This window comes from Eutrigla gurnardus (genome assembly GCF_963514095.1).
Source record: "Eutrigla gurnardus genome assembly, chromosome: 22".
In the NCBI taxonomy this organism is placed as follows: Eukaryota; Metazoa; Chordata; class Actinopteri; order Perciformes; family Triglidae; genus Eutrigla; species Eutrigla gurnardus.
In genome coordinates, this window is record NC_139933.1 from 16398810 (window position 1) to 16419173 (window position 20364).

Consider the following 20364-nt stretch of genomic DNA (forward strand, 5'->3'; position numbering starts at 1 on the left):
GTGTGAAGACTGGTATAATGAATAAGATTTATGTTATTTTAGGGATCACAATAAGTCATCCCATAATAATGTCAATCATTAACTAACCGAGTATATAATGTTTATTTTCACAAAGGATGAACGTCCAAAAAGCGGAGCATTTATCTTTCAGGCAATTGACCCTCCCTAAGTCCCGCCCCCTTTTCTCACTGTGCACCAATAAGAGTTGAGCAGACTTGGAATGCGGCAAAACCAGCCGGCAACCTCCAGTTCTGAGACATAAAAACCAATGAAGTGCCTTAAACTTGCATTCTCACTGCTGGCCATCAGGGGGCGACTCATCTGATCTGTTTTATCGTCACGGTTTTTCTTCTTCCAATCAAACAAAAAACAAGTTTAATCCCGCAGCTCCCTCCGGTGTCCTCCTTCTACAGCCGGTGGAAGTTAATCGCGATGAATCAAACCAAACCAGTGATTCGTCACGTCCTCTGGGTTGCGGCAACTCAAATTGCCGGATATGCAGCGCCTGAGTAACGTTTGTGGTCCTCTACAGCGCGGATGGTTGGACTATGTGTACATGTGTACATGTGTTTGACTGCCTGCTCTCTCTGTATCAGGTGACGGGGATGAGCGTGTCCCCCGGGAAGGACCAGCTGGTCGTGTTCCACACCAAGGACAGCAGGGACCTGGTGGTGTGCCTGCAGGGCATGGTGCCCGCCAATGAGAACCGGATCGGGGAGCTGGTCGGTGCCCTGCTTAGCCACTTCAAGAGGTAAGCTGTCAAGTGGCGGTTACCACACATATTTTTTAGGTTTTCACCCGTGGAAATTAAGTTAATCCTCCTAAAAGGCTTTACAAACCTGCATATAGTTTGTGATTAAAAACAAGGGGAGGTCGGCCACCGGGTCTTTTATTTAATAATCAGGAAGTCGTCCTCACTCAAACCCAGTGCTCTTCATTCAGTTTCACTTCCTGCAGAATAACAGAAAGAGGCGAAGTCTGAAATAACAAAGTGAATTAACTTTCTCGACTGAAAACAAAACCACTACATCAAATCCGGTCGTCCTGGCCCAGATGTGTGTGCTATTGACCTCTTGCAGGAGGATTACGGGGCAGATGGAGTGCACAGTCACAGCTGTCCCCACTTGACCTCTAGTATGCCTTTAATCTGAGCTCAGCGATCTCTCCAGGAAAGGAGACTTGGACCGCTCGCATTCATTTTGTTTCCAAGCAGCAAAGAAAGATATATCGTTTAAATCCACAAACCCTGCAGTCGTTTCCTCCTCTCCTTCACGGAGGATCAGCCCGTTTCATATCGCTACAATATCAGATTATTGCAGAAAATACACTTTATACTTTATACTCTCTTTTTATCTATTTATTGGTATTCAGTCATTTTAACACAAATGTTTCCCCCCCAGGGAAGTTCCTCCCTCGTCACCCTCTCCTTCTGTCAATGATCTTCACTCAACGTGACACCAAAATAAAATGAATATTAATAACAGTTTACATAGACATTACTTAGTAAGCCAAGTAAATAATATTAAAAGACAAAAATCAAATTGATATGTAAATATTTATACCTATATTTGGCAAAATTAAGATTTCATTCAGAAAGTAAATAGGTGACATCACAGTTGCTGCATCCATGTTTATCTCAGTTTCTGCAGCAGAAGAAGAGACTGTCAAAAACAATCAATCTTGTAATAAAGTCCATCCATCCATCCAAAGGCATTTCTTACTCAACCAAGTGAATAATATTCTAAATAGAAAATGTAAAAAAGACAAATAAATCAAAGAATCCTGCCTTCAGAAAGTAAATAGGTGACATCACAGTTGCTGCATCCATGTTTGTTTGTTTTTTTGGATCTACAGACTTTTGGGTTTTGACATTCTCTTCTTCTCCTGCACAAACCACGGACAATCAAAACCCACTAATTGAGAAGATTTCCACCGAAACATTTGCCGGGAAAATCACATTTTTTTTCAGGCATTTTGGTCATGTTTCTGCTTCTGTTTCTGTGATTCCTGTTTTAACGAAGCGTGTTTTTAGATCACCGACGTCTCTCATTTCACTGATAATCAAATTGACTTCCTCCACAAGCGTCTGGCACATGCATCGATATGTCTCTCTTTGTGTGTGTGTGAGAGAGAGAGAGAGAGAGAGCGACAGCGTTTGTGCACGCAGACAGAGGTGCTTGAATCTGCTTATCTTGGCGTGCACGTGTGCAGCTTTGCCTGCATCGCTGCCTCCTCCGCTCTGTGATGGTATCTGGTGGCGTTGTGGAGCCGGTTTGTCTGCAGGTGTCGGGCTGAGAAAAGGCCTCCCCCTGTCTCATCCATCACTGTACAACACTGACAGAACAAAGAGCTGTGTGTGTGTGTGTGTAGGAATTCCTGAGAGGCGGTCCTCGTGTTCGTGTGTCTTCACAGTACGATCTTCTGCATGCAGCGTCCCACAGATGTGGCTTTAACCTTTATCTCTCCTTCAACACGGGCAGCACAATATGCACGGTGGAGAGGAGGAGGGTGGTGAGGAGGAGGAGGGTGGTGAGGGGGAGGAGGAGGGTGGTGAGGAGGAGGTGGAGGGTGGTGAGGAGGAGGAATAGGGTGGTGAGAAGGAGGGTGGTGAGGAGGAGGAGGAGGAGGGTGGTGAGGACGAGGAGGAGGGTGGTGAGGACGAGGAGGAGGGTGGTGAGGACGATGAGGAGGGTGGTGAGGGGGAGGAGGAGGGTGGTGAGGGGGAGGAGGAGGGTGGTGAGAAGGAGGGTGGTGAGGAGGAGGATGAGGAGGAGGAGGAATAGGGTGGTGAGAAGGAGGGTGGTGAGGAGGAGAATGGTGAGGGTGGTGAGGAGGAGGAGGAGGGTGGTGGTGAGGAGGAGGGTGGTGAGGGGGAGGAGGAGGCTGGTGAGGAGGAGGAGAATGGTGAGGGTGGTGAGGAGGAGGAGGAGGGTGGTGAGGAGGAGGAGAATGGTGAGGAGGAGGAGAATGGTGAGGAGGAGGAGGAGGGTGGTGAGGAGGAGGAGGGTGGTGAGGGGGAGGAGGAGAGTGGTGAGGAGGAGAGTGGTGAGGAGGAGGGTGGTGAGGGGGAGGAGGAGGAGAATGGTGAGGGTGGTGAGGAGGAGGAGGAGGAGGGTGGTGAGGAGGAGGAGAATGGTGAGGGTGGTGAGGAGGAGCAGGAGGGTGGTGAGGAGGAGGAGGGTGGTGAGGAGGAGGAGAATGGTGAGGTTGGTGAGGAGGAGCAGGAGGGTGGTGAGGAGGAGGAGAATGGTGAGGGTGGTGAGGAGGAGCAGGAGGGTGGTGAGGAGGAGGAGAATGGTGAGGTTGGTGAGGAGGAGCAGGAGGGTGGTGAGGAGGAGGAGAATGGTGAGGGTGGTGAGGAGGAGCAGGAGGGTGGTGAGGAGGAGGAGGGTGGTGAGGAGGAGCAGGAGGGTAGTGAGGAGGAGGGCGGCTTACAGTGGTGACAAAGCAACACAACTCAAAGTGAGGCTGAAGCGCAGTGACACCGCGGCCGGGAATAAAACCCTCTTCTCCTCGTTGGACGTGTCTGGATTCTTGAGTTTCACCTGAATTGTTTTTTTGTTTTTTTTTGTTTGTTTGTTTTTTGACAGTTTTTGTTTTTTGTTTCTTTAATGTTATGAATTTTTGAACTGAAGCTATTCAGAGATTTGGGCAATGCATTCATAAGAAGATAACCTTCTTATGGACCATGACGCACCAGTTGTCTGGAGAAATACAGAAATACTTCATTCTTATTTTACATAAAAGAGAGGGGGAGGTGGGGGGGGAGGATAATGGGGGGGGGGGGGGGGGGGGGGGGGATTAGACTCCCAAGCCTTCAGCCTCCCTTTCTGGCCTCCATCCTTCCTCTTCCCCTCTCCCTCTTTCATGTTTCCTATTTTTGACTACATCCCCTTTATACTCATCTCCATCACAGGAACCCTTTGTGCCCCCCCCGCCCCCCCCCCCCCTCACCCCATCCCTCCCTCTCTCTCTCTCTCTCTCTCTCTCTGTCTCTCTCTCTCTCTCTCTGTCTTCCCCCGGCTCCCCCTTCTTCATTTCTGGAGAGGAGACGATGAAATATTTAAGGCTGTGCTGCTGTTGAGGGCTATATTTAGATGAGACAGAGCCACACCCCCTTTCTTCCTGTGTGTGTGTGTGTGTGTGTGTGTGTGTGTGTGTGTGTGTGTGTGTGTGTGTGTGTGTGTGTGTGTGTGTGTGTGTGTGTGTGTGTGTGTGTGTGTGTGTGTGTGTGTGTGTGTTGACTGCAGCACTGCCAGCAGAGACACTCTGCATCCGTCACACACAAAATCAATGAGACACTCGGCTTGGGAGATCTTCCTCCTCTCCGGTTGATGACCAAAGCGTCTCATAGCGGGAGGATTTATATTAGAGCAGAGCCTTTGTTTCCCGTTGACCCAGATGTTACTGTTAACTAGACTCATCGTGTTATTTAAATGGTCTCCCTGGTGTGTTGTTGCTGATCTGTTCGTGTTTTAATTTGCCGTTAATCGACCTCTACAGGTTTTACCTGTTGTCTTTAGAAATGCCACACTCATCTTTATACACAGGTTATCTAGATCAGCTCCACTTTGTCCCATTTCCATCGATTTAACACTAATGTCAGTGTAAACACTTCAAGCTGTTTGATGCTTCGTCTGTTCTGCTGGCGATATCGCAGAATTTCAGCCTGCAGAGGGCGCTGCAATGATTCACTCGCAGCATCGGCCATTTATTTACAATGAACACATTTGAACATCTGAGATCAAATCATTTGGTCATCTTTTACAATGACGCATTAAAATATACCAAACTTTGCAAACAGGGAGAAAATAAACTGCCGTGCCCTTGAGCAAGAAGTTTAGGCCCTCTCATAGGACGATGTCGTGTGAGTTTACGTTGAATCTGGGAAATCGTTCAACTTGATCTGTCATTTTTTATTTCTTCTGATTAATTTCTCTGTCAAAGATCTGAATTTCAAAATAGCTTTGAGCTGATTTATTCATCCACATCCTGATTGTCACGGGTGTTGTGCTGCAGTTTAAAGATGTGTTCCTGTTGAAGGAGAAGAGTGATGTTGTGCCGGGTGGAAGTGACCCGGGTTCCTTTAAAACACGTTGTTGACCGTCTCTCCCGCTCCGGTCACGACCCGATGACAAAGTCCTGACCGAAACTTTGTAAATCCCCGGTTCACGTAATCTCCTCTTCCCTCCCGTCGCCGTCGTGTTTGTGAGCGGCTGGAATTGGTTTCTTAGAAAAGCCCTGAGGATTGTTTCTGTAGCAACAAGGCTGCTGTTGGCCCCGGCGACCGCCGCCGGCGTCCACGGCGGTTAATGAAACCCAGTAAATTGCTTGTGTGCGTTTGTGTGACGGGACTCATTGACGGGAAGTTATCAACCAGAGCAGCTGTGTTTTGGTGCATCCAGTCGATGGATGCTTTTAATGCTGAAATAGTTGATTGATTGATCGATGGGCAGGAAATGTATCTGCAACTCTGTTTCTAAATGTGGGCAGACTCAGTAAAGAGCTTTGACTAAATATTAGGTGTAACCGAAGACGTTCAAGGTTCGATACCCAGCTGTGATTGTGATCAATTATTGATGGTGTGAGGTTGTGTACTCAGCAAAAACGTTGGGCTTCTTCGGCTTTTTCCTTCTTTTTAAATGTGTCCTGTTGCTGTTTTTCTACAGTGAAACAATAAGGTCAACAGAAACATATTTTAAAACAATGTGAATTGTAGAGAATATTGAAAAGGAAGAGAATCAAAGAAATGAGCAGTACTGATCAACGTTAGCATGCCGATCTTTAGCACCGAAGATGTTTATCACGTTCAGGGTCTTAGATTAGCGTGTTAGCGTGCTAACGTTCGCTAAGTGGTGGTAAACAGGAAGTACAGCTGATGTCATTAGCTGTGCAGGTATTTACTGGACACGTTGAAATAGAAAACCTGAAGATGAGCCTGAATGAAAAGTAAGCCGACCACCGACGTTATTAAAACTCTCCCTGAGGGCGACGCGATGTGAGACGCCACCTTTAATGGAAATCCATTTAATCGCTGTGGAGATATTTCAGTTTGCAGCTAATTGGCGAACCGACGGACCCGTTGAATCCTGAATGGTTAGAAAAATAAAAAAACCTCATGTTTAAAAGCTGTTATAACAACGTTGTGCTTTGTACACCAGTTCTTTTGTGTTTACAGTCTCACCTCCCTCACATCCGTCTTCAAGCTTGGCTGCATCCATTCATACTTCCTCTTCTTACTGTTCTCTAACCTCCACCGCCGCCCTTTGCCCCCCCCCTCTCAACAGTATGAGTCAGCAGTAGCGTGCAGGACACAGCCCTTCATTGATCTGTCAGAGCGATGTGGTCATATTCTCTTTCCGCCTCCCTTCTTTCCCTGAAGACCTGAATGTTTTGCTTCCTGACACTGCAGAAGGGATTTTTTTTGGGGGGGGGAGTGCTAAGCCATGCTGCTTTGGGAGGAGGAGGAGGGGGGGGGGTGTTAAAATCTGTTAAATTATGATCTGCTAAAATTGAACCTGATTGGGTTGAGGTTCAGGTAACTAATCAGGGTGTGAGATTCTCTGCTTTCTTCATCGTTTCCCTTTTCGTTTGTTTCACAAAGATGGATGTTCTCATCATCTCCCCTTTTAAAGGATCATGAATGAACTGGATGACCATCTTTTCCCCTCCGACTGTTCCACAGTTAGATTAGATGATCTAGTACAACTAGCAGCACTCTGAGTTATAACTAGGAGTATCCATCATCGGACCGAAGTGCAGGGTTGGGTTCGGATCCGTTTTTCTTTTAAAGAATGTTGATCTAAAAGCTGCAGTGTCACATTCTGTACTGTACGGACAGCAATGCAAGCCAATGCCTGGAATTCGGGGGGGACTGATCCTCCATGTTCTCTTGTGATACCCGTTCAGCATATAAAGAAACACACTGGTTTGGTCCTTTTGATTAAAAATAATCTATAATCTATATATTCATGTTTTCCTTGTTGGAAGAATCCGTTGTTGGGTGTTTTAGCTGCACAGAGGAATGATGAATAAGAAATGATTGTTAAATAAATGTGTGTTTTCTGTTATAGCAGAAGATGCAACTAAAATAATTTATAACTGTAAGATAACAGAAGGATGAGAGAGAGAGAGAGAGAGAAGGCCATGATGCCTTTGTTTTCCTCACCAAGGTCACCCGTTCTGCTGAATCAAATATTTCCACCCGGTAGATGTGTGCTTCTCTCTTCTCCTCTTTCCCTCCATCCCTCCTTCTCTACAACCTCCTCCTCCATTAATCCTCCTCCCCGCCGCTGCTCCATCCCCCTCTTGTTTTTCACTTCACATTCCTCTTCTCTCCTCCCTCCCTCCTTCTCTCTCTCCCTTCTTTCTGGGGCGCTGCGGATGCAGTTCCCATGGCAACCGTTGGATCCATGTTTTTGTGTGATACGTGGGTATGCGATCCATTAATAGCCCTGCTGGCTGCAGATAATAACAGCACATCCCATCCCAGACCACAGACAGAGCTGAGTATAGGAGAGGAGTATAAGAGATTAGGGGGGAGAGAAGAAAAGATGCTGAACATGCGAGGACGGAGAGGAGATGCGTGTCAGAGAAAAGCTTATATTTAAGCTTAAATCTGAAGACATCTTGGCGCGGGATGTCAGCCCTCTAACGTGTCCACGATGCCAGATATCAAGAACCAAAATGTCTGTAATCTGTCAGAATGTTCCATTTAAGACGGGGGGTTTCTTTTTTTAAAGGAAGGTTATGTAGAAAATGTCTCAAAGTGAAGGGCCAAGCATGCTCAGTGGGTAAAAAGGACTTGTGGGTCCTCTGCATGGAAGTTACATAACCACCAATTTGCAAAAGTCAAATCGCAACACGAGTGCACAAATTCTGTCACAGACGCGAGAGGGAGAGACGGGTACTCCGAGTCATTGTTATGTGGGCCGGCGGGGAGTCCTGCTGTCTAATGGGCACCGTGCTGCAGCCTGGGGGAGGAGGCTGGCTGGGGGAGGGAGGGAGGGAGGGAGGGAGGGATGGCGAGCGGCCCGGCCAGCTTGTGTTGATGCGTGCTGGCTGCGTAAGTGCACATTAGAGATAATATCTAAAGGTGTGAAAATGTGTCAGAGGTCGTGCATGAATGAAAGAGACTCGGTCTGACCTACTTTTCTTTTTCACGCTGCAGCCGGCGCCCAATCACCGGCGCCGAGCCCAACCCCTTTTTTCTCACCGCTTGGTTCCCTCTCGCACAGACACGGAGAGTGTTAGCCCGACTGGTGGCAACGTGTGGTGTGTTCATCATGCAGCATAAGCACAGGAGCTGGCACCGGCCTCAGGACCAGACGACTGGCTGGAACCAGAACCTGAACGACTATCTATCCATCTATCAGTCACAAGATGCTGCTGATTACTGACTCATGTTTGAAAGGAAGGCGCGACATTACATTTAGACAATTATCTAATACATTCAAAGTTTTGTGAAATGTCATGTTTAAATATGCACATTAGGCAAAACTGTGAACTTTTGGTGAATTTCGGCAAAATCTACAGATGCAAATAGACGATATAGAATATTAGTATGAATGGTGTTTTGGATTGTGGATGTTTTCTCTCCACTAGTATTGAATGAAGCCTCTCAAAATTAGCATGAAAAAACTATGTTCATCATTTCATATACAAGCAAAAAGCATTTGCTTCTGGATTGGATACATCATTGCAAATTGAATATATTGGAATGGCAGCTTTGTGGATCTGTCTCTGTTTTCTAATATTTTGCGTGCGAGCAGAAAACTGCTGATAGTTGTAGTTTCATCTTCCCACAGCAGCTGGAAAGATCTGAACGTCCTTCAGCGTTGCAACAATGCCAGAGATTTATTAATCCTCATGTCAAACGCATCCAAATGGGAGGAGATGAAAGTTTCGCTTCACAAGGATCAAGTTATGCATTCAAGATCCGCCACCTCTGAAGTGTAATTTGCCGCCACAGTTATTGTTAATAATATTTAGAATGCCATTAAACAAGCATTTCCATTTCAGGGTCGTGAGGATTTTATGTCTGAGCTTGTTGATCTCAGACAAATCCCGACTTTGCCATTTAGCCTCGAATGCTAAATGCATTTAAAACGCAGCGCCAGTCGTTGATTGCATAATTACTCTCCATAAATCAGATGCTAATTACGAACAGATGGTGAGTGCAAATAGGATGAGCTCGTGTCATAGATCACGCCCTCATCATTTTCCTAACAATTATTTCATGTCTTGTTTTTGTGTCGGTTTTCTAATTTATATTATTGCAGTATGTTGGATTATTGCAGCTGTTTTTATAGATTATTAATCAAAATATTTACTGACTAATAAAATGTGTGTGCAGTCAGCAAGTGCTGGAATTCGAGTTGAGACAATTAATCATAGTGAATATTTTCATTTTTGAAGTCCCCTTTACCTATTTTACTCTAAAATAGAAAAATCGATATAAAAGTCGTGAAATCAGTCGTTAGACACAGCCCTGACTCCAACTCACACAAGGTCTGAAAGGAGGTAAAGAAATGTTCAGCTGCTGTGTGACGAGTGAACAAGTGAGTCATTCCTACCTTCGGAATAATAACTTATTAACTCCCTAAATGCTGCGTTAGAGTTCAGCTCAGCCTCCATCCTTCCGTCTACCACAGACTGTATCAGAAGTAGACGTCGTCATGGTGACGTCTACTTCTGATACACCTTCTGTTTGTGAACTACGGTTTTCAAGCTTTGACTTCAGCATTTTGGACGTTGCAATCTTGTATTTTTGCAACCAGTGAAGGAAATTACCATATTTGGACTGATGAGGAGCGACGGGTGGATCTGAACGACGCCCCTAGCAGCAACCAAGGTCAACTTTACAGCTAAGTGTTAAAGTCGTCTTAGTAGCTATTAGTTTGGTAGCGACCTGTCAATCAGCAGGTAGCCCCGCCCTAAAGCATCCCCTGCTTTCTGGTCTGTTTGACTCTAAATGGAGCATCATGTACTAAATGAACATCATGCTGGATTGAAGAAGACTTGAAACTAGAGATTGAGACATAAACTCATGTTTACAATGTTTACTGAGATAATACATCAAGAGAGAAGTAGGACCATTTTTTCATAGACTTCTATACAATCAGAGAGGAGTTGCCCCCTGATTAAGGCACTTCTTCTTAGTCAACAACTGTATAGTCTGTATATGTATGTATATAAATATATAATGCTCTAAAATGGATCTGTACTATATGCACATGCATCTGCTGGTGTGAGCTATATTTAATCTGCTCCTGGTCTGCTGGCTCTCAGAGAAGCTGCCTCTGTTTTCCCATCGGAGCTTCTCCTCCTGCAGAGTATTTTAATGTAAGCACTTAGCGTCGTCCGCCATCTTACTGTCACTTGTGATAAGAGCATCAATGAAATACAGTCTGGGATCTTATATGCTGCATCTCCTCAGTGACCTCTACGTTCTCCCCAGAATCCCACCCAACCCCCAAAACTCACGTTTCCCCCGGCAACAGCACCAAACCATCTACCGCCGTCAGGCCACTGATGATTAGACACTCCTCCCTCCTCCTTCACCTCCTCTTCATCTGCTCCTCCTTTCTTCACCTCCCACCTACCGTTAATCTCCCCTCCCGACGTTCTTCATTCTGCTTTCGTCCTCCCGTACGTGCTTTCTCTCCACGTCCTTCCATTTCATCTGTTCTTTTCTGCGTTTCAGCCGACCTCATCTCACCTCCAGCCCCAATATTGTTATAAAGCCCCATATCACAAATTAGACTCCAGAGGGCTTTTACAAAACTGTACAGCACATGACTTCCTCTGTCCAGACCCTCCGTCACCACAATGTCACTTGAATTCATTGAAAATGAAACGTAACGTTAGGTGACGCTGAATGAGGACTAATTCTAATTCAACGTGACAGAATGGTGAGTTTTACTTGCTGTCCTCCCACGTTGGCACTATTTCAGTTTCATGCTCGTGCCAGTATGAATATGAATAGTTTTTCATGTGTTGACACGCCGCCCAGATCGTTAAGTCCTTGCATTGAAGTAAAGAAGTAAAGCTGAGAGCAGCACCCAGACGACCCTGTCCCTGATGGTGACTCATCGTTCTTCCAGTCCTCCCCACCACTGAATACAAAACAGTGAACCGCCAGTCGATGAAAACAGATGACCCTTTGATTGACGTATTGATTGCCTTTTAATAAACAGAATTGGAGGCGCAGACTCTCGAGAAGTGAGCAGTCTCCCTCCCATGATGAGCAACTAATTGAGGCCCTCCTCGTCTTTCTCTTGTGTTTGTTTGCCGGCTCATCGATCCTGATGTGTTTTCAGCCCCGAGAGGGCGGATCGTCCTTCTGAAAGGCCCAAACAGGCAGCCGATCGCTGGGTGGAGATCTAGCTCACCACAATGGCAGGAACCCGGCGCACACTTGTTTGACTCTCCTGCTGTTTGGCCTTTGTGGCCCCGCAGTGTGAGGCGGCCTTCGCCATCTGTGGAGCAACGGCGGGATCCCCCAGGGACCTGCTACGTTTCCGGTTTGTGTTTCACCTCCCACTGATCTCCTGAACGGCGAGACGTGGAGGTGAGAAGTGCGTCCTTTTGTTTGAGCGGGACATCTGTGGACACGAGCAGCTTGAATCAGTCGCTGGTATTGATGGCCATTCACCCGCTGCCCTCTGGGAAAACAGGGAGGTGGGACCATGTGGACAACCTACCAGCACTCACTTTATTATGTGCTCTCCTCAGGGGGTACTGCAAGGAATTATGGGCCGTGGCCACAGGAGGTTGGTCTTGACTAGAACGGCCATGAAGCGACTTAGACGTAGCGTCCCATTAAAAAAATGAGTTTCAACTTTGTGTTATGAGAGTTTAACACGAGATCCAGTGAAAGTGTCAAAGAACCACAGCTGTGAATTATTTTAGACTATTAAAATGCAGAAAATGTATTATTTAAAGGTAAACTGAGCCCTGACATAAACAAAAGAATCTGTCTCTCTCGCTGCAATATTAAGGGAAGTGATTCTGTGTTTTTGGAGCTGCACCAGAGTCCCTGGACTTTATGTAGATCACTCGAATGCCGCTTTAAACACTTATCTGTACATGTCAAACACACTTTCCTCGCATTCATTTATAGAACAAAACTCCTTTTTTAATAGTCGTCTGCTGAGACGCTGCTTCGTGTCTTGGTTTGTCGAGTGGAGATCAGATGAAACGCAGAGTCGAGCTGCTGCTTGTTAAAGTTTTCATCAGATAAAACAGAAGCTGCTTGATCTCTTCTTGTCTTTTTTAAGCTACAGTAAGTTTGTTTTCAGTTTGAGGGATTCCAACCCGAAAACCGAGCTGGGAAATAAATTCACACATCACATTTTTATTCAAGAAGTCTCAGGGGAGGAGGGTGGGCCTTGATAGTCAGCTACTGCAGCACCCCAGATCTTGCTTACTGTGCATAAAGAATCAGCATTACTAGCTTAGCATATTAACTAAAGGAGCTCGTGTTGACTCTTCGTGAGGGATCAGGCTTCACGTGGAGCCTCGTGGGAGTTTGTGATATTGTAAAGTTTAAAGTGTCCAATGGGGGACGGCCTCTCAGCCTTTTTTACACGATTCCAATCAATACCGTTCTTGCTGTCAGTGCATTTCCACCCGTTCTTTAAACGACCTACTTAGTAATCTCTCCCGTTGTGAGAACAGCTCTTTTTATTTCTCCTCCAGAGCGAGGAGAAAAAAAGATAACGACTGTGAAAGGGGGGGACGCACAATTAGAGGCAGGCGAAGGAGATATCCACACCCGGGACTCGCTGCACTCTGTCAGCTTGGTAAACGCTGCAGGCAGCGGCTGCCTCGTGGTGGATTCGATGCAGCAAACCTGCTGAAATAACCCGAGACGGCTGCTGCACAACGGTTTCACTGCTCTATTTGTTGTTTGTCTTCAGGGTATTTTTTTCTTGACTCTAAACAATTTTTTTGTGGAGCACACTGGAGCACACTGGAGCAGATGAGGCCAGACTGTTTCATCCATTCAGACCTCTGAACACTTTCTCTCTCTGCTTCTCCTCCTGTGAAAAGTCCAGATTTAGAGACACTAAAGCTGGGACAATGAGAGGATGAGAGAGGCTGATGTTAAAGGGTGGAGGCTAGTGGAGGCGAGGACTGTAGGGAAAGAGACCGCCTACTGAAAGGTGGATTGGCCCAAATGACCAAAATGAATGTATCATTTTAAAATATATATATTTTTCCCAACAATGAGGTCGCTCTGTGATATTTGTAGCGATGTAGTCTCATCCCAATCAAATATTGAACAAGCTGGAGAGTTTTCCTGAAATGTTTTTAAAAGCGTCTGCACTGTCCCTGTTTTTGTTTTTTTAAAGATTGTGTCTGAAGAAATGTGGAGATGATGCTTTTAATGCACAAGGAGAAAAGGCCATGGTTCATGAAGGCAGCACGGTTCATGAAGGCAGCATGGTTCATGAAGGCAGCGTGGGTCATGAAGGCAGCGTGGTTCATGAAGGCAGCGTGGTTCATGAAGGCATCGTGTTCATGAAGGCAGCATGGTTCATGAAGGCAGCATGGTTCATGAAGGCAGCATGGTTCATGAAGGCATCGTGTTCATGAAGGCAGCATGGTTCATGAAGGCAGCATGGTTCATGAAGGCAGCGTGGTTCATGAAGGCAGCATGGTTCATGAAGGCAGCATGGTTCATGAAGGCAGCATGGTTCATGAAGGCATTGTGTTCATGAAGGCATCGTGTTCATGAAGGCAGCCTGGTTCATGAAGGCAGCGTGGGTCATGAAGGCAGCATGGTTCATGAAGGCAGCGTGGTTCATGAAGGCATCGTGTTCATGAAGGCAGCGTGGTTCATGAAGGCAGCATGGTTCATGAAGGCATCCTGGTTCATGAAGGCATCGTGTTCATGAAGGCAGCCTGGTTCATGAAGGCAGCATGGTTCATGAAGGCAGCATGGTTCATGAAGGCATCGTGTTCATGAAGGCATCGTGTTCATGAAGGCAGCATGGTTCATGAAGGCATCGTGTTCATGAAGGCATCGTGGTTCATGAAGGCAGCATGGTTCATGAAGGCATCGTGTTCATGAAGGCATCGTGTTCATGAAGGCAGCCTGGTTCATGAAGGCAGCGTGGTTCATGAAGGCAGCATGGTTCATGAAGGCATCGTGTTCATGAAGGCATCGTGGTTCATGAAGGCAGCATGGTTCATGAAGGCATCGTGTTCATGAAGGCATCGTGTTCATGAAGGCAGCCTGGTTCATGAAGGCAGCGTGGGTCATGAAGGCAGCATGGTTCATGAAGGCAGCGTGGTTCATGAAGGCATCGTGTTCATGAAGGCAGCGTGGTTCATGAAGGCAGCATGGTTCATGAAGGCATTGTGTTCATGAAGGCATCGTGTTCATGAAGGCAGCCTGGTTCATGAAGGCAGCATGGTTCATGAAGGCAGCATGGTTCATGAAGGCATCCTGGTTCATGAAGGCAGCATGATTCATGAAGGCATCCTGGTTCATGAAGGCATCCTGGTTCATGAAGGCAGCATGGTTCTGTGTCCCATGGTGCCTGCTGACCATCAAACAGACGTGTGCTTCCTCTCTTGATCTCAGCGAGGTCTCACCATCTGAATTATTGATGTGAGGAGACTGATTTTAAAGAAAAAGAAAGTAGCATCACTTGGCCGGGTTAGTGAGTCTCTGACAGACCAGCAGCATCTCCTGCTCCCATCAGCATCGGCACGCTGAACTCCAGCAGCCTCGTGTTTGTCGATGCGTCTCACGTGCACATGCATCGGATGATGTATTTGTTGTGTTGCTGCCTACTCTGGGCACAGAATCTGCTCTCTAATCACTCATCTCTCACTCTCCATCTTTGTCCATGCCGAGTATCTTCCTATTCCACCGAAGCCACTTATCGCTGTGCCCACTCTAACCAACATGTAAATATAAGTCAGACTGTATTTTTGTACGAGCAGGAATAAGAAGAATGTGGTTGTAAAAATGGTTCGGTCATCACAGTTAGAAGTGAGGAAACATCTTCGATCACCTCCTGAAAGTCCTGAGTGTTTGTGGCAAATCATCTTCACAGAGTGCCTCAACCCTTCATCCCCCCACCTGCAGCGCTCATATATTTTTCAGCAGCAGAGAGCTTGGGGGAGAGCCAGGTACACTATTAGAGGGATGACTCAGAAGCCGGACTGGAGGTAATCCTGGCTCTGAGACCTGGAAATATCCCGACCCGTCTTCTCTCGCCGCCCGCCGTCCACTTTTCTTCACTCTGGAACCTTTCAGCTCTCTGTTTTTTTCCAATAGTCTCTCCTTTGGGTTCAAGGTTGAACCTGAACATAGACGATGAATAGTGCATACAGTCTTGTGCAGTATTTAGGGCAGAGTCTGCTTTTCAGTGTCACAACGGAAAACAGGAAAAAGTGAGAACAGATTTGATAAAACGAGAAAAAACATTCTAATAAAAGAGCTGCCAACGTGAAAACTGAGAGTGTTTGATAAAAACAAAAAAATATGTTCCTACAGAGCCCTTGTGATGCTCAGAGGTTCGTTTTTGTGCCCAGATATTTAGGATTTTTCCTGAAATCAATAATCGTGTCCTTTGTTTTGGCGATATTGATATCTATAAAGGTCGAGTGTCACTACAGGGCCATGATCAGGGTCACCAGTGCTGAAAAGAGAACCAATGACCCCCAACATGCTGGCTTTCACATGCATCCGTGTGTGCACGTACTTTACTCTCTTTGTCCCCTTTAACTCGACCCTCGCTACTCCATCATAATTCTCCTCAACTTTTCATTTTCACTCCAATTTCTCCTCCTCCTCCTCCTCTCCTACCCTCCAAGTATTAGAGGAGGCACTTCTGGGAGCCTGGACTCACATGGCATGAAGGGCAAAGACACACAAAGGGAATGGGGGGAGGAAGAATTGATTTTCCAGTGGGAGAGGCCATCCATGATGGACTAAGTCTGCCCTCGGGGCTCCGACTGGCTCCTGATGGGACCGGCCGGTGACCTCGAGACTCAGCTGATGGTGTTCTTCTGTTCAGAGGCGAAGTGTTTCTTCTGGGCACGGCAGCGTCTTTATCCAGCTTTCAGTTTGGTAGAACCCAGTGGAAGCTTGTGTGTGTGTGTGTGTGTGTGTGTGTGTGTGTGTGTGTGTGTGTGTGTGTGTGTGTGTGTGTGTGTGTGTGTGTGTGTGTGTGTGTGTGTGTGTGTGTGTGTGTGTGTGTGTGTGTGTGTGTACCCGTGGTTGTGAGCCGAACGCTGTTTGACCTTCACATGCAGCACCGCCTGTGGCATGTCGGTGAGACGGAGACGCAGCGATGAGAGACACTCAGAGAAAGAGACGTATCACAACATGCACGCTAGAACCAGCGGCTGGCCGGCAGCCATGACAGATGGGGGGGGGGAGGGGGGGGTTGCCATGGCAACCACCATCAGCGCTACCCTGTTATATTCTCCGCCGTGCATGAGCCGGGATTTGCAGAGGAGGGCTGCAGGAGGCTCGTTTCTGTTGATGACTTGTTGTTGTCTGTGTCGTCGGGTTCACGACTCGCTTCCTCATTTAGATTCGGGGGGACAGATTTGTTTACGGAGGACAAAGCCACTGGCACGATGAGCACTTGACTGAAGAGTGAGAAGCGAGCGTACGTCCAGCCCTCATCCTCTCCGAGCTGCTTCACCTTTACAGGAACACCTTCTTCTCCTCCTCCCCTTCACAATTTGAGTCGTGAGCTTCGCAGAGTTTGCCCTTTCCTTGCCTCTCTTCCAACTCTCGTCATCGATCCCGTTTAAGAAGGAACCAGGGCGAAGCACGACTCTGCCCAGAAAGGTTGTAACTAGACGTGGCAGCCACCAGCCCGGCGTCGCCATATGGATCATTACCTCACCAGCCCCCCTTGGTTATTCATCTTCATTTTGTTAGCGTGGAGCAGCATTATCCTGCACCTACACTATTATCTCTCCATCATACTCTTCTACAAACCTTCTGACAAACAACTATGCTTTCTTATGATTAAAACAACAAGTCATTGTGGCTTTATTTAAATGCTACCTATAGCTTTTACCAATCAGGAACTGCTCCTTTAAACTACAGCATCGTCCTGTTTGATGAAACAACTCTCCTCCTGAGAGTTAAGGCCTTTATGTACAGGAAGCATGTCTTTTTATGTGATTATTTCACACGTCATTGTGTTTTTTTTTTTAACTCTTGTTTTTGTTGTGAATATTTTCACCCCGAAGATTACCTGTCAATCAGCGTGTAGCCCCGCCCCTAAAGCATCCCCTGCTTTCTGGTCTGTGTGACTCTAAATGGACCATAATGTACTAAATGAACATCATACTGGATTGAAGAAGACTTGAAACTAGAGATTGAGACCATAAACTCATGTTCACAATGTTTACTGAGATAATCAAGAGAGAACTTCACGATGCTTCATCAACTTCTATACAATCAGGGAGGAGTCGCCCCCTGCTGGCCAGCAGAGAGAATGACAGTTTAAGGCACTTCACCGTTGGCTTCACTCTTCAGAGCCGGAGTTCTCTCCGTCTGGTCCGTTGTGGCAGAATAAAATGTGCAGCTAACACCTGTGTGTGTGTGTGTGTGTGTGTGTGCAAGGCTGTTGGGTTTCTGCCTTCTGAGCCGACAAAGAAACCATCACTCTGAGTGTCAGTGTGATTATACTTCTGGAGACGGTATAGTGTGTGTGTGTGTGTGTGTGTGTGTGTGTGTGTGTGTGTGTGTGTGTGTGTGTGTGTGTGTGTGTGTGTGTGTGTGTGTGTGTGTGTGTGTGTGTGTGTGTGTGTGTGTGAGAGATTGTAGCGAGGGAGTGATTGAGTTTGCAGTTCTGTGTTTTTGTGTGTGATCAAGCGTGATTTATGACACCAAACAGTGTGTGTGTGTGTGTGTGTGAATGAAAGAGGGTATGACTGTGTATATAAAAGTTGATACAGTAGCTGTGTGTGTGTGTGTGTGTGTGTGTGTGTGTGTGTGTGTGTGTGTGTGTGTGTCTGTTCGGATGAATGTGGTCTATTTGTGAGATAATGATGCAATGTGAGTGCAAGATTTATGGCCTAAAAGGCCTCTAATACTTTTGCTCTCTCTCTCTCTCACACACACACACACACACACACACACACACACACACGGGTCACTAATGGATCTGCATATTTTATTCCTGTGCATTAAACTATGACTGAATGTAATATGGAGCCACTGAGGCAAGTTGCTCATGCACACATCTATCTTTATATATGTGTATATTTATATATACATATACTATGATTATAATATACATTAATGTTCATTTCCTGATGTTTGCTGTATAAAAGGTTCCACCTTCCAGCCGCCAGTAAGCGTCCGTCTCTCGTTGTCTGTGCAGTGAGAAGAGGAAGCTGCAGGTGAACATCGCGAGCCCCATCCAGTGCAGCATGAGCGGGAGGAAGTGCACCGTCATCGTGGAGCCCAAGATCAACCAATCACAGCCAGACTTCACGAAGAGCCGGTCTGGTTACATCCTGGCTGTTCCTGGCAACTAAAGCCAACATGATGATGCTGATGATGATGATTCACTTCTGATTAACTTCCCCGTTGCAGAGCTGCTGATGTTGTGACGGGTTAGATCGCAGCTCTGTAGGAGGATTGTGGTAATTGAGTCCTCGATATGCAAACCATGCCAAATCTGACCCAGTTTATGGATTTCTATGCAATGTTACTTTAAACAAGAAGAGTACAATACGCCTACATTAGCTCAACCGCTTCTTTTTTTTTTCTAAATGCACTACAGGATAATCCACCAAGTGGTGTTTCTTTTTTTCTTTTTTTTAAATCCTTATTTCAAATTATTTGCTTTGTGCAATATTTACTTTATCGTAGACGGAATATAGTGCTCGGCTACGTGAGAGAAGATTATGCGACAACTGATGTTGCATAATAAATTTTCAAAAAAAAGAAAAATCCAAAGGCTTTGCAGGAGTTTATAATCCGTGCAGCTCCCTGCGTCGGAGCCTGATGAAAAATGAAACCCTATATGAAGTAAGATGATATTTATGTTTGTATGACTCTGATTCTCCAGATACTCTTTAGATTATCTGCACTAAAAAAAAAATATATATATATATATATATTCTAAGGAATAATAATAATGGTAATGACTTGCCTGCCTGCATGGGAAATGAAAGTAAATGCAGCGTCCGCTTTTGAGTTCATTAAATGTTTACAAACACGCATGCGAGCGGTGAAATGTGATTCAGATTCAGTGTTAGTCTGAGGTCGCCAGGTGTTTCGCTGGGATGCGTTGAGCGTATCCCAAACATCGCATTGCGAAGTGTTGAAGATCTATTAATTTAAATCCTGCTTTGTGTACTCTCTACTGCAAAATGCGTACTTGTATATTACCCTAATACTGCTTACATGGTAAAAGTTAGTTCTTCTTGTGCTGCGTTTAGTTTGAAGAACTAAAGCTGAACAACACGAAGACGAGTGTTGCTAGCCAGTACTGTAAAATCCCACGTGAACTCCAGCCCCTGAACGTAGTCTCATTTGCTGCCTTTGTGTTGAGTGAATAGCAGAATCCTCTTCATCAGAGAGTGTGTTGATGAGCTGCTCTTCTCGGCTCTGAGAAGACATCGGGGGGCGTGAAGTCTGGAATCAGACCGCTGTCCCAGTTCACCTCCCCGTCTAACCATGGGAAGGACTTTTAGTGGAGGATTTGACTTTGATTGTTTCACCTGCTCTCTCACTTTGCTGTTCTCGAGGCCAAATCGCACCATGAAATCACTGCATACTGTTCTCACAAGCTGTCAGACGTGGAAAAGAACGTTTTCACCTCGTTCACTAGTCAACTAGTTGCACATTACAAAATGTTTTTTTCTCCAGCCTTTGCGAGAGAAAAAATGTGTGGCAGCACAGACGCTCATGAGATGGAAGTCATAAAGTGTTAAGGTGTTCACGCCAAACACAAAGGCGCTATTGCAGACAAAGTCAATGCAAAGACCTGAAACTTCTCAGCGTTGAGATTCTCCTTCCGTCAGAAATGGAGACCAACCCTATCGTAGCGGTCGGTGGTCTACGATAGAACCTCACATTAGTCCAGACACCAGACAGACTATGTGGAGAAACCAGATATTTTTTATTTTGAAATACCCTGCGTGTTAGCTAGCTCATTTGCTAATGGGATTTTTTTATTATTATTATTACTCAAAAGACATGTTTGTACTGTGGTCTCATAACTGTCTGAAGACCCATCAGGCTGAATTAGAACATTCCATGACAAATTGTCAAAATCCCTCTGCTGAAGAAGATCGTGTCATGATTGAAAGCTCCAGAACAGCGACTAACCTGACCTTGTGATGTTTTCTTGATAACCAAAA

General features: G+C 46.0%; 1 protein-coding gene across 1 annotated transcript in view; it reads left to right on the forward strand.

Moving 5' to 3' along the window:
* The window catches only part of myo1d (myosin 1D), a 78215-nt gene extending 57851 nt beyond the window's left edge, over positions 1-20364 (forward strand). Inside the window, exons 21-22 of the mRNA XM_084001842.1 lie at positions 597-751; positions 18375-20364. Coding sequence (XP_083857968.1) covers positions 597-751; positions 18375-18531 — 312 coding nt within the window. The 3' untranslated portion in view covers positions 18532-20364. The remainder of the gene's footprint in view (positions 1-596; positions 752-18374) is intronic.